At 62.3% G+C, this 13,955-nt stretch overlaps 2 protein-coding genes across 2 annotated transcripts in view; one reads left to right on the top strand and one right to left on the bottom strand.

The window, feature by feature from the left end:
- Positions 1 to 5,468, top strand: part of NECAB2 (N-terminal EF-hand calcium binding protein 2) — an 85,962-nt gene extending 80,494 nt beyond the window's left edge. The window contains exons 7-13 of the mRNA XM_075510552.1: positions 2,813 to 2,931; positions 3,111 to 3,190; positions 4,012 to 4,068; positions 4,209 to 4,321; positions 4,615 to 4,692; positions 5,060 to 5,151; positions 5,344 to 5,468. Of these exons, the coding sequence (XP_075366667.1) occupies positions 2,813 to 2,931; positions 3,111 to 3,190; positions 4,012 to 4,068; positions 4,209 to 4,321; positions 4,615 to 4,692; positions 5,060 to 5,151; positions 5,344 to 5,372 (568 nt within the window). The 3' untranslated portion in view covers positions 5,373 to 5,468. The remainder of the gene's footprint in view (positions 1 to 2,812; positions 2,932 to 3,110; positions 3,191 to 4,011; positions 4,069 to 4,208; positions 4,322 to 4,614; positions 4,693 to 5,059; positions 5,152 to 5,343) is intronic.
- An 822-nt stretch (positions 5,469 to 6,290) lies between these two features.
- Positions 6,291 to 11,041, bottom strand: SLC38A8 (solute carrier family 38 member 8). Its single transcript, XM_075509751.1, is given in 11 exon segments — positions 6,291 to 6,454; positions 7,929 to 7,980; positions 8,184 to 8,383; positions 8,477 to 8,658; positions 8,660 to 8,734; positions 8,736 to 8,864; positions 9,126 to 9,183; positions 9,503 to 9,607; positions 9,755 to 9,908; positions 10,125 to 10,323; positions 10,859 to 11,041. Coding segments are annotated over 11 exon segments (1,434 nt in total). The 3' UTR covers positions 6,291 to 6,357.
- Between the last annotated feature and the right edge of the window lie 2,914 nt (positions 11,042 to 13,955).

The raw sequence follows: 13,955 nt of genomic DNA, 5'->3' as shown, positions 1-13,955 counted from the left end.
GAGCCGGGCAAGTGGCTGCCTTTCTCTTTGCCTCCCTTCCCAGCTTCCTAAGAGCTCTCGGGGCTTTCCTCCGCCACTCTGTCCTGCCCTGTGCCTTACTATCCCACAGCTCTAAGGGTCCCTCTTGACCCCGCCACTCACGAGCAGTGCAGGGGGGGGATGCAAACAAGGGGGCTGGGCAGCACTGGGTGCATGGGGCTGCTTCTCTGAGCAAAGCCACTGTTCTCATCCAAGGCAAAACACAGCGTCACTATGTCTCTCGTGTGCTGGGTACAGCCCACAGCAGTCAGCTTCCCGTGCCGGGGATGCTGTCCCTCCTGCTGGGGCACCCAGCGGGTGAAATCATCCACAGAGGCAAAAGGTGCTTTGTGCACTGCGGACACTACCGCCATCCTCGGGTCCCACGTGAGGGGACCGTCCCCATCCCAGCAGCCTGGCACGTGCTGCTGAGCTTGGAGAAGACAGAGGAGACAGTTCCAAGATTTCTCAAGTGCTGCCAGGGCTAAAATATAAGGGGTACCCAGCAGCATAGCCCAAACCTCAGCACAGTCACCGGCTGTAACCAGGACAGGTTGCCACGGAAACCGTTCATCAGATGCTCATGAAGCGAATCCCTCTCCTGCCATACCTGCAATCCAGGAGGCCACGGGATGCTTGGGGGGATGCCTCGCCTTCCCTAAGCTGCGGGCAGGCAGAGGGGGCCAAGGCACGCGGACCGCAGAGAGTGAAAATCCCAGCTCCCCGCTGGGACACTGCAGGGGCTGACGTGCCCAAATGCTTCACTGCAGCCAGGTCTTGGCATTTTCGGTTTTAACATCAGCAGCAGTTGCATCCTGGACAGGCAGCAGTGGGCTGGTCTCAGAGGAGCTGTTGCTGCCTGGGACACAGCGAGACCCTGGGCAGCTCTGGTGACATCTCACCGGTTTTCCTAGGAGGAATGCTCTGGGGGCATCTCATCACCCCACATCGCTTTCTTCTCCCCATTTTGGAAGGAAACGGATGGCCTGTGGCAAACCTTGTACAAAACATGTGGAAAAAGTAAGAGCTCCTCGGAAACAACGAAAAGGAAACAAGCCCAATATCAGACGGAGCAATTAGAGACCATGAAAGACTTTGCTGGCTTTTATTTGCTGATGTATGGGCCCAGTTCATAATGAGGAGTATTGTAGTTGTTTTCTCATGGTGATAATAGCCAAAAAAAAACCCCAAAAAAATCCCCACAAAAAATGATCTCATGCATCTGCAAAGAGGCAGCCTAAAAAGCACCAAAATAAAGGGCTGTAAAACAAAGTGCGAGAGCAGAGTGTCCAAATCTGAGACACCTCATTAAATTGTGATTAAAAAGAAATCTCTGTTTGTTCTCGCCTAATTTCCTGCCTATTGACGGGGGATTATTCAGCGCTGGCAGTGGGATTATTGCACAGCCTGCAGCGATGGGGATGTTCCTGCCACCTTTATTGCTGTTCTTGCTTCTTTATCTTGGGGATGTTCTTCAGAAGCAGATCTGCTCGTCACATTCCCATGTGCATGGTCAAGTCCACACTGGCTGATTTTGGGCGACAACAGCAGCCGGGACATTGCTCCCTTGGCACCAAAGGAGCCAGCGGAAATTGCTTGGGGTAGCCGGGAAGGGTAGAGAGGGCACCCGGCTGCTGCGCTTTGGAGGGAACTGGGTGTCTGGGGAGGGACAAGAGGGCAGGGATGATGCTGGCTGGAGTTGTGCCCATCAGCTCCCCAGTGCTCAGCGTGTTGTCTCCAGCCGGGAGCTGCATGGCTGGCAAGAGATGCCAAGAGGAGCTGGGGCTCCTGGGCACCTCCATCAGTGGGCAGCTGGCACAGAGGTGCTCTTGCTGGAAGGAAACGCTGGAAACCCTTTGAGCAGCTCAGCCTCTCTCTTTGTGGCTCAGGCTTCCCGTCGGTGGAGGAGGAAGGAAAGAGAGGGTCATCCTTCCCAAAACCCATTCCCATCTCACCGCACACTGATGGCAGCTCTTAGCATCCTCTCTGGCTTGCAAATTAACAAGGGCCTGGGGGGGACCACTGAGACGCTGAGGCTGGATGGTCATTGATGTCTCAGGGGTACGTGCATGCATGAGTGCAAACACATGCCTTTTCTCCAAGAGGTGTTTGTCCAAGAGGCCCTCCAGATGAGCCAGGCCAAATGGGCTTTGTAGCCACAGAGGGAGAAGCAAGGTGGAGGAGATGCTATGGTGGATGTGTCTCCCTTCTCCAGAAGAACCACAGCTGCAGCCTGTTGGTGGGATGCATGGCCAGGCTGCCAGGCGGGCAGGCTTTCCGTGCTCATGGGCGGCAGTTCAGGCATGGGCAGCCTGTGTGCTGCCCATGTGACAGCAACTTTTCCCATGTGTTAGTCGCCAAAGTCATCCGACTGCAAAACCACCCCCGCTAAGGCGCAGCCAGCTGTCTGGGCACAGCTACCGGCACCCGAATGCCCAATGTAGCGGGTGTCTGACTAGGTGAGAAAAAATTCCCAAGGGCTGCAGGAGATGCTGGGAGGGCTGCTGCAGTGTTTCATAAGCAGGGAAGAAAAGTGACAGCTGCTGGGAGCAGCCCACTGATATTGCTCTAATTCTGACCAACCCCACACCGCGTGATGCTGAAGGATGGTACGAGAAGGAAGCCTGTGCTGCCTGGGCACGATGTAGGCACTGCTGCTCTCCAAGGGGTCTGGCATCGGCGGCAGAGCTGCCAAAAAAGATGCTCCAATGTCAGCTCCCTGGGGCCAGCTCACGCCGCGCTGTACATGCCCAGCTCTGCCCTCCCTGACGGCCTGTACACTCTCTGGTTGCAGGCACTACCCCAGCAAGGCTGGCCATGGTCTGATGGACACCTGGTACGACAGCCCCGTGCCCAGCTACTCTCCCACCAGCCGGATGGTCCCCAGGGAGCACGGGAAGAGCTTCCAGACTGGTAAGCGATGGCTGCTTCCCGGCCACACTGGCAGCCTGGGGTGGCTTGGGGCGCTCGGGGAAGGGAGCTGCGGTCCCGGCGGCAGCACAGAGGCAATGCCCGACTTCCCCGGAGGGGAAGGTTCTCGGGGGTGCCCGCAGGTGCCTCTCGCTCCATCACTGCCTCCTGGCTCCGCACAGGTTCCCCTGACACCAAGGCGGAGGGGCTGGAGGGGCAGATCAACAGGCTGGCCGAGCTGATCAGCAGGCTGGAGGACAAGGTAAGGGCCAGCGTTTCCACGCGTAGGGCTGTCCCTTGGGTGTCCCCGCAGCCCCACCACCTCCCTGCCCTGGTTGGGATGGAGGTGACCAAGAGGTGGCCATGCCCATTCCTGTGCTGTGGCGTGCATGGGCCACGGGTGGGAGCTGAGTTGCTGGTGGTGGTGGTGTTGGAGGATATTACGTCTCATGAGCTGACGGCAACTATTGAATGGGCAACGATTAACTGTGAGTTTATTTAAACAAGAAAACAAGATAAGGAAGAAGGCCACATCTCTTGCTCCATCTTGTCTCTTATCTTACTCCATCTAGGGGCTGAAGGAGAAAATGTTGCAGTGCAGGAGATGTTTCTGAAATCCTCCCAGTTTGCACTTTCAGGGCAGAGGGGGACAGGAGAAAGGTGGTGCTGTACCTGGGGGCAGAGAGGTGCTGTGAAGGATGAGGGCAGAAAAATGTCAATCAGTCATGGTTGCCAGAGGAAATAAGAGTGTGCCCGGGGCTGGGAAGGCGTGAGTGGCTGCTGAGGAGGAATGCCCCTGCTCCTGCTGCCCCAGGGACAATTCAGGGACCTTGAAAAGGGGACAGCCGTTTTGAGGCTGATGCGAGGACATTGTGTCAGGGATGTCACCTGTGCTGGGAGTACAGGGAGCTTTTGCAGAGGGTCCTGTGGGAGGGCGTGAAGGTACTGATGGCTCTCGGAGCCGTCCCCTGCAGAGAAAGGGGCACAGCCCGTCATGCCAAGCGGTGGGGACAGAAACCCACCAGCCTGGGAGGGACACGCAGCCTCAGCCTACCCCCCTGCTGCTTTTCCCCCTTTTCCCAGACTCTCTGGTTTGACCTGCACCAGCGGCTGTCGGACAGCGAGAGCACAGCTTGCACGGTGAGAGTGCCCGGCCACCACTCACGGGGTGCTGGGGTGTCCCTGCAGCATGGCATCAGACTTGGGAGGGGGTGGGGGGCATGGGGTGTCACCGTGTTTTTCGGGTCTTATATGCCACTGTGTTTCGGGGGGCCCGGCAGTACCTCCTCCTGGTGCGGGATGAGATGACAGTGTCGCACAAGCACCTGGGCGAGTTTTGCAGCTCCCTGAAGCAGTACCTGAAGAGCGTGGCCGGGGAGCGGGACTGCTTCCAGTGGGTACCACCGGCAGCCGCGCATCGGGGGGGCCGGGGGGCTCGGGGAGCCTGGGGGAGGGGGTCAGGGGGTGTCCAGCTGCACTTGCAGCAAGGAGCACCCCACCAAGTGAAGGGCTGAGGCAAAACGGCCAGGATTTGGGGTTTAGTGATTCTCGGCCACCAAAACCCTTTTGCATGGGCTGGGGGGTGCTGGGGGGGGGGGGGGGGGGGGGGGGGTCCCCCCGCATGGGCTGCTGGGGCTGGGGCGGGAGGGATGCCCCATGGTCCTGGGCTCACCCCGCTCCCGCCAGCATCACAGCGGTGAAGCTTCCTGACGGGGTCACCTTCATTGTCTACGAGTTCTGGGAGACTGAGGAGGACTGGAAGAGGTAGGAGAAGGGGGCGCAAAAAGCTCATTTTTGGGTGGGGTGCTTGGGTGCAGAGGGGTGTTGGAGCTGCTGAGCCCCAAGCTCTGTCCCGTCTGACGGCAGGGGCGAGGATCTGTCCTAGGGCTGTCGCTGTCAAGAGGACAGGGGGCTTGGGAGGTCTCTGTGCATCTCCCACCTGGGGATGCCTTTGGACGTGGGGGATGGGAGGTCTCTTTCTTTGGCCCGAACCGTGGCAGGGCGCTCTGCCCAAGGGGAGGGTGAGTGGGATTGCTGGCACCCAGCCCCTGCCAGAGCCAGCGGGGTTGCAGGGGGCTGGGATGGTGAATCGGGGGGAGGCTGTCACCCTCTCTCTCCCGCCTGGGTGCAGGCACCTGCAGAGTGCCACCTGCAAGGGCTTCCAGCACGTCAAGGTGGACACGCTGAGCCAGCCCGAGGCCGTCTCCAGCGTGGCTGTGCCAGGTAGGAGGGCGGCTGCCCCGCGGGGTGGGGGACAGGGACCCTCGGGCGGCCAGCACCACTCCCACTGTCGGGGAGCGGGGGTGGGCAGGGGGCACGGAGTGGGGGGCAGCACGGGCTGGGCTGGGTGGGGTGGGGGGTACGGGGCGATGCCGGGCCGGGCAGGGGTGACCCTCTGGTGCCGTTCCCCTGCAGCCGCCTGGTGCACCCTGAGCCGAGAGTGACCGCCAGTGTCGGGGACGCCGCCAGCGCCCGTCCCTGCTGCAGGGTGGCCGTGACCCCCTGCACGGCTGGGGGTTGGGAAGTGTCAGTGTGACCTGTCGGCAGTGAAGGAAACCCCCGTGTGTGTCCCCAGCCCCCAGGGGTTCTCCCCCCAGCTACCCCATCACCTGCGTCACTTCTCCCTGGAGTGAGCGTGGTCTCCCTGGGGTGGTCTCTGGGGAGGGGGTGTGCACCCCCCTGGGGTCTGCCAGGGAGGGGCCCACAGGGTTGGGGGGGCATCCCCCAGGCATGGGCAGGCAGGGAGTGGGGGAGGCAGGGTGCAGGCAGCCAGGCGATGGGGAGGGAGCAAGGCAGGGGTAGGGAGACGGTGATAAGGAGGAGAGGTGGGAGTGGGAGGCTGGAGCTCCCCTTGGGGAGGTAAGTTGGGGGTCCCTGCTAGTCCCCAGGGCCACCTGGGGAGGGGGCTTTGGGGGTGAGGCTGTGCCCAGCGCAGTGTGTGTGCCTGCAGGGATGGGGACCCGTGTCCCTGGCAGGGGGGCATCAGGGTGGTGGTGAAGGGCGGTATACCTGCTCCCAGGGTGCCCCTTAGTCCTGGGGGATGTGGGTGGTCCCGAGGGGTTTCCTTCACATGTGCGCGGTGGCAGAGGGTGCCTTGCAGGCGTGGGGGTGGCTGCCCCCCCCCTCCTGGGGTCTGTATGTCTGTCTGTGTGTCTGTGTGTCTGTCTGTGCGTGTGCAGCGCTCGCTGCCTCTCCTGCCCCCACCCTGCCGTGCCCAAGGGTCCCTCAGGGTGCGTGGCACAGGGCCCTCACTGATACCCCGGTCCCATCTTTATTAGCTGCTGTACAACGGGGACGGTGATGCCAAATAAAACCGCAATGGGATCCAGCGGTGTAGCTGTGTCCGGGGTGGCTGTCCAGGGTGATGGGGCTGGGGGGACATGGTGGGGGGGTCATGGTGGGGAGCACCATGGGGGAGTCCGCGGCCCCTCAGCGCAGCAGCCCCAGCACGGCCAGGGCAGCGCTCTGCCCGCAGACGAAGGCACCCCCGAGCACGGAAAGGACACCCCAGGCGATGAGAGCAGCCCTGTGGGGACACGAGCAGGGGGCTGGTGGGACAGAGCCGATCCCCAGTAACATGCCACCCCCCGGCCCCTGATCCCCCCAGGTGTGGGGCCCTCTGCAGGGTCTCAGCCTCCCCTGCCACGGTCCTCTGCATCGGTCCCTGCGAATGGCTGAAGACCTTCTGGCTCATCCCCCGTGTCCACTGCAATGACACACAAAACCTGGTCAAAAGCCTGGCAGCCACCACCACAAGACCATCCCTGGTTCTGCTTGCGCCCAGTGGCCCCACCAAGGGGGCACAGACCCACATCGGCCCCCCATGCTCAGGCATGGCCGCTCCCACACACTCCCAGCCCCCACCCTACTGCCACATGCCCCCACCCCTGCCCCTCCCCAGCGCCATCCCCAGCCCCGTGACCTGTGGGTCTGCACCTCCCTGTCCCCCTTTCCCCAGGCACACAGCCCCCCATCTTGGCCAGACACTGAGTCCCCAGGATGTGGCACTCACCCCCAAACCCTGCTGCTGCTCCATCGTGGGGTCGTCCACACCATGCACTTTCCTGAACTGCTCCAGGCAGGCTGGGACTGTCCCCATCGCCCTGGCTCATGTGACGGCACTCCCGGGCTCACGCCCTGGCAGGTCTCCTCGAGGGACCTCTCCAAGTCCTTGTCTCCCACCTGGGTGCCCCTGCTCGCCTCCTGCCTTGGCGTCCCCCAGCACTTCGACACCCTGGGGGCACCCTCACTCCTGCCCAGCCAGCCATGGGCCCCCCACAGGGCACCCTCTTGGCCGAGACCCCAAGGTCCTGGGGTGCTTCCTCTGGCCGCCATGGGGGACAGGACCCCCCCACATCACCTCCATCCTCACTCAGACTCTGCTGCTCCCCCACAGGCACTGCAGACACGCTTTGGCACACACTTACCCCAAAACTTCCCAGCACCATGCCAGGTCCCCCTGACATGGGCTGCTGCTGTGCCCCAGCCTCTCCAGCCAGGAGCGGTGATGGGGACACGCTGCCCCGGCACAACAGACACTGAGCACCTGACGGCTGCCCGCCTTGGGGCACCGTGCCCCTCTGAACACCAGCCCAGCCCCCACCAGGTGCCCCAGTGCCTCCAAACCCCATGGCTCTCCCTCCCCTACAGCCACTCTGCCTTGCAAGGGGTCTCGTACTCGGCCACCTCCCTGATACCCAGGCACACCCCTGATGCCAGGGCACAACCCCATTGCCTGGGCACACCCCTGGTACCCAGGCACATCCCCAACGTCAAAGCGCATCCCTCCATACCCACCATTCAGCCCCACTGCAGCCCCCATGTCCCACAGCAAGTGCTGCTGCTTTCAGTGCCTACAGGTGTCCCAAATCCCCCTCCTTGTGGGGCTCCCACCTTGGCCCTGGTGACCCCCAGGGACCCTGCCCAGGCCATGGGTCATGGGATGCCGCACCCCACCTCTGCCCCTGCCCTTGCCCGCCGCCAAGCCCGCAGACACTCACTTTTTCCGTGGCCCGAGGGTGTGGGTCCCGGTCATGCACACCAGGCACATCCCTGCCGCCAACACAGAGGCTCAGCCCCGCCGCCACGGCACCCCTCACCCAGGCCCCACCACAGTATCCCCCACAAGCATGGCCCTGCGTCCCCAAAATTGGGCCAGGACAGGACACCCACCACTGCAGGCTCCCCCATCCCCCCGCCCAGCAATGCTTTTGGCACCGGTGACCCTTCCCCTCCCCCCCACTGCTCACTCTTGCCTGGGAAGATGAAGATGAAGAAGGCGCTGATGCCCCCGATAAGCTCGATGACCTTGCCGATGTCCGGGATGAAGAGGGCGATGGCGAGTGTGGTGGCCATCCAGGCGACCGTCAGCACCACCCGACTCCGCTGCTCGTGCGCCTCGGGCACCGCTGTGGCCCTGCGCTTGGGGGTTGCCCACACATCCCGCACCACAGACCTGGGGGGAGTGGGGGGGTGTCAGGGGGGCTGACGGCACCCAGTGGAGTCGCACTGGCCAGGGGGGACTCCCAGCTCGCCACCACCCCCTCACCTGCCCAGCAGCACCACAATGGGGTAGATGGTGATGATGGAGACACCGAAGAGCAGGCGGGCGACAATGACAACTGGGTCATTCCCTGGGTAGGACATCAGGACGTCGGATGCCACGGCCTCGCCGAAGGTCAGGTAGCCATAGAGCCCTGCCGACGGAGAGGCAGGGGTGGGCGGCCAGGCCAGTGAGGAGGATGGAGGAGCCCCGAGGAGGATGGATGAGGGGGGACCCCCGGGGCAAGGAGGGGCTGAAGGGCTCCGGTGCTGGGGTTACCGGTGAGGGAGTAGATGAGCAGGCAGATGAGCATGGAGAGCACGGAGACAGTGACCCAGTGGGAGAAGCTCTGGTTGCGCATGCTGCTGTAGATGGCCACGCAGGCCTCGTGGCACTGCAAGGCACGGGGGGATGGCGCTGGGGCCCCATGCAGGGACAACCCCCACCCCCAGTGCCTTGCCTCCCACCCGTGGGTGCCCTGTTCCGCTGTCCCCTGTCCCTAGGGGCTTGTGTCCTGCCCCACAGCCACCTCTGGTGACAGCCATGGGTCCCTTCCCTGTACCCCCTCCCCCCCGCAAGGGAAGGTGTCCCCATGGTCCGGGAGGCTGCCAGCACTGCCCCAGCAGCCAGGGACAGTGGGGTCAGGCTGACCTACCTGGAAGCCGAAGCAGATGGTGGGGATGACGCTGAAGATGGAGGCCCAGGAGGAGGCCCTGTGGCATGCGGTGGGGAGGAAGCACAGAGCGAAGGGCGTGAGGCCCCCAGAGGCAGAGGGGACCTTGGTGGCATAAGCTTTGAAGCCTGGATGCCACCGCGGGAACCTCCCGCCCAGTGATTCTGGGAGAAGGAGGAATTGCTGGGGCGAAAGCTGGGGCTGGGGGCTGCCACCCACCGCCCTGCCAGCACTGTCCCCATGCCAGCTCTTCCCCCCCGACTCGGGGCCACTCCCTGCACGGCCTCCAGCCCTGCCCCATGCCAATGCTGATGCCACAGAGGATGGGGCAGGAGGGACGTGGGGCTGGCCCCTACTACCTGGAGGGCTGGGGGAGCTCAGGCAAGCCCAGGCTCTCTGCCTGCAGGTGGTATTTCAGGATGATGACCAGGGTGAGGTAGCAGGCAGCCAGCGTGCCCAGGATGCTGCCAGGGCATGGGAGAGCATCAGCACACAGACCCTTGGCAGCCGGGAGGGAGGGTGGTCCCATGGCCCTGCAGGGACCCGGGAGGAGGTGGCCTGGGGTACAGGGTGCCCAGGGGTGGGCCACCGTGGGGTAGCCCAGGTGGTACCTGGAGTACTTCTGGAAGCCAATCTCCCTGGGGACGGAGAGCGGGAAGATGACAAGGACGCAGAGAGCCGAGAGGGTGAAGCGCTGATCTGCATACCAGGGGGGTGGCAGGGGGGCCCCACTCAGTGTCCCGTTGGGGTACAGGGAGTCACACACTGTGGGGGGCAGCAGGGGGGGTCAGCTGCGCCCCAAAAGGTGGCCCAAGGGGGTTGGGAGCATCATACCATGGCAGGGCCAGGGAGCCCCACGTCCTTGGGTGTCCCAAGAAAACCCCAGGGCTGCCCCCCGCCCAAATGGGACGACCTTCCCCTCACTCCCGGGAGCTGCCGGCCGCAAGCAAGCTCCAAATGCAGTGGGGGGAAACAACTCACGTTTCTCCAGCTGGTCACCCACCACCCTGAGGAGGGCCACGGAGATCATGAAGAGGTTGAGGAGGAAGCAGATCTCACAGAGCTTCCCCGCTGCTGCCCCGCACACTGCCCGGACGACCCCCTGGTAGGTGGGCTGGGCGCTGAGGGCCGCCGCGTAGCCCAGCACCGCCAGCCCGCTCACCAGGAAGACCAGCGAGCCCTGCAGGGATAGGACCCGGCAAGAAGCACCACGCCAACCCTCCGTCACCCCCCCAGACCCAGGGGGATGCAGCAGGGCCATGGCCAGAGACCAGGTCGCTGGCCGGGTTGCCTTGTGGCGCCAGGTAACGCAGATCAGCAAAAGGATGGAGGAACAGCCGTATGTGATACTTTGGGCTTAGACTTGGATGTTTTGGGCATGTAGGGGACCAGCCAGCAATTTTATTCTAGGTTGAGCTAAAAGCCAGCCAGAAGCGTGGCTTCAGATGCAAAGAGCTTCTCCAGGGCGGCAGCGGCTTTTGCACCCCCGCCCTGGCTGTTCTCACTTTCAGCCTGGGGCGGGACACGGGCGCTGTGCGCCGCGTGGAGGGGAGGGTCCCCACCAGCCCCCCAGACACCGGGGCAGGTGAACCCCACGCTCCCTTCGCCCCTTTCCCCAGGCCGGCAGGTGCCTCGGCTCCCTCTGGGGGTGCCGCTGCCGGCAGCCCCTCGCTCCCGGACCCCACCCCGGATCGGGCCCCCCCGGCCCCCCTTACCAGCTCCACCAGGAGGGCGGGGGCGGCGCCGCCGGCCCTGCCGAAGGCCCAGGGGAAGCTCAGCAGCCCCGCGCCCAGCGCCGACTTCAGCATGATGAAGACGGCGCCGGCGGAGGAGAGCCCGGCGCTGCCCGCCGCCGCCGCCGGCAGCAGGGGCCGGCCCTCGCCCGCCGCCCGCTCCATCCCGGCGCCTCCCCGGCAGGGCTCTGGGCCGGGGCGGGCAGGGGGAACGCACCCCCCCCTCCGCCGGACCCCGCGGGGGCGGGCGCGGGGGAGCGCGGGGGCTCCGCGGACCCCCCGCCCCCGCGGGGAGTGGGAGGGGGGCACCGGGGGACGGGGCAGGAGCCGCCGCGGCCGTGGGACCCACCCCCCCGAGCTCACCCAAGGAAAGCCCCGTCCCGATCCCACCCCAGCACGGGTGCAGGGGAGCGGGCATCACCCCGAAGCCCCCGTGGACAGCGGGGGAGACCACGGTTCATGCAATCCCCCTGGCTCGGGACCAGCGGTCCACGTCTCACTGTCTGTGGGCATCCCCAAGTCTCAAAGAGCTAGTACAGACCACAGGAAAACCAGCAGCCCCATCAGCTCCCAGCACGGGGCTCAGGCTGGGCAGGCTGGGGGCTCCCCGTTCCGGCTGCGTTCGCCCCATCCATGAAATTCCCACCACGACGCATTTTGGAGCATCCCAGGGTGGGGAGGGTGAGGGAAGGTGGCTGCAGCAGGTGCCCTTCAGACCATTTGGCTGGTGGGTGCTTCACCACGCGTTGGGTGCAGGATGAGGCCAGCACCCCTCGGTGTCTCCACAGCACCTAAAAGCCCACCGGGATGCTCCTGCACTCGGGAGACCTTTAGTGAGGAGCCACACCCACGCAGGGAAAGAGGGTGCCAGGATAACAGGATGGGGTGACTGATGCTGCAGGGGACCCCCACCCCACAGGGACGAGGGGCCCATCCCCTACATGGGGGGGACACACGGCAGCTCTGTGCCACTCCCAGCCCATGCCACTGCCCCAGGGCTCAGCGCACAGGCCCCTGACTCCAGCTGACAGCCTCTAATGCATTTTTGATTTCCCAAATATGTGCCCTTCTGATCTCGGTAAGACAGATAAAGAGACTTTAATCAGCTGCTAGGAGGAATTATGGATGGCTAATTGTGCCTGCCACCTCCATTACATCTCTGCCGCCTACAGGGCTTATAACCGTTTAGAAGGGCCCTTCCAGGCCTTCATTAGCTGCACACCAAAGGCTTCGGAAATAATTGGCCTCTATGATTTAGAAATTGGCCACTGGGCTGTAAAATACCAGCCACTGGGAAAGGCTCTTAATTTGGACTGGCGCTTTGATACAGCTTGACTCTGGTTTCAAGGCTGCGGTGGAGCAGTAATCTCTCATTAGTGCTGTGATGAGAGGAGCGAGCCTCCTCATTAGCACTGACCAGAGCAGCGGCACCAAAGCTTTCCAGGCTCCCTCTGATTGGAACGCCTCAAATCAAAGGGACGCAGCCCACCTCCCACGCCAGTGCAGCAGCCCCGGGCAGTTTCTCTGCTCAGTGGCTCTGGGCTCCCTCGCTTATATTTTTCCCCCTTTCTCCCATTTATCTGGGCGCTCCAGCCCCTGGGCTGCAAGCCGTAACCCAAGGGTCCCCATGGGTTGCCAGCTTTACCCGCTGCTATGTCTCCTTGGCAGGTGCCCTCCTCCCTTCTTTTTGATGGAAAAAGGGCTGACAATATATTTTCCACATTATTATCTTTGAAGACAGCCAAAAATACAAAGGTGCAAATGGACAGTCCTCATTTTGGACAACTGAAAACACTGACTACAATTACGCTTTGCTACCTGCAATCCCTTCTGAGGTCTGGCCATTGAGATTTTACACCTTTACTGACAGCTCTTTCGCAACCAGTACAACTTGCAGAGTTGTTGCTCGTTGGTCCTACAAGAGACCCTGATGCCATGGGTGAGATGGACAAAATCCCCTCCCTGCCGGCATGGCTGCATGGTTGGAGAGGGAGGAGCAAAGGGCACCTCTGGCTGCCAGCCCATTGGGATGGCACAAGCAGCCCAACCTCAGGACCACCTCCTCAGCCCCGACAAGCTTCCGCTAACAGCTCTGAAGTGAAAGCTCGGTCCCTTCTCCGGCACCGCAATAGGATGTGGCCTCTTCCAGTTCATCCTCATCTTTGGAAGGGGTAGGGCAGACTTGGAAAGCCAACCACTCTCCAGGTTAGGGAAAATGGGTTTTCCCAATCCTTTTTGCAGGGCACTTGTGCACTGCAAAACCCTATCCATGGCCACCTCTTGGAAGGTTTGCCCCAGGCTACATGGAGAAATGCTCTCTCCTACAGTGCCCTTCCCAAGGCCCACCACCACCATCCATGATCATAAGCCCCGAATGGGGCAGACTGCCCAGCGCAGCTGTTCCTGGCACCTTCTCCCTCTCCAGCCAGGGCTGTGTGGGAGCCAGTGAGCTGCCCAAGAGCTCACCCAGGACTGTTCACTGGTACAGACTGCTTCCCTGCCCAGGCACCGCTGCTGTTCACCGACAGAGGCAGCCACCACCTCCCTGCTCCTCCTGGGAAAAGGTACTTTTATTTGGAGTGGTGATCAAAGCAGCTGCCAGGGAAAACCTCGCAGCTTCGCGACAAAAGAGAGAAGCTGTTTCAATGATGGCAATGTTAACCGACACTGCACGGTCAGGGGCAACTTGCGCCTGCGTCCTTATTTAAGTCCATGACAAGTCGCAGGCCTTCAAGCAGGATAAACCAAAGGAGACAGACTTTTTGGCTTTGTGACACACCACGCTATACTGTTAGGTGCAATCCACATGACAGTTTCTTACACAGCTCATCACCGAGCTGCCCTTCAGGAGCTCTCTCCTCATTAGCTTCTGCAGTTTTGAAGGTGTTCAAAACTCTGCGCTCAGTCAGGGCGAGCACCGTTTGTCCAACTGCCCTGTTAATGCTCCAAAGGAAAGTCTGCAGCTTGGGATGCTGCTGTTAAGGATAAAGATATGGAGGGAAGAGGGGGAGACATGAAAATTTTCTCTACTCAACAACTTGCTCTCTATGACTGGCAGTGGAAAGAAGAGCCATCTAGC

The sequence above is a fragment of the Mycteria americana genome, chromosome 8 (assembly GCF_035582795.1).
Source record: "Mycteria americana isolate JAX WOST 10 ecotype Jacksonville Zoo and Gardens chromosome 8, USCA_MyAme_1.0, whole genome shotgun sequence".
Lineage (NCBI taxonomy): Eukaryota > Metazoa > Chordata > Aves > Ciconiiformes > Ciconiidae > Mycteria > Mycteria americana.
This window is presented reverse-complemented; position numbering and strand designations above follow the sequence as displayed.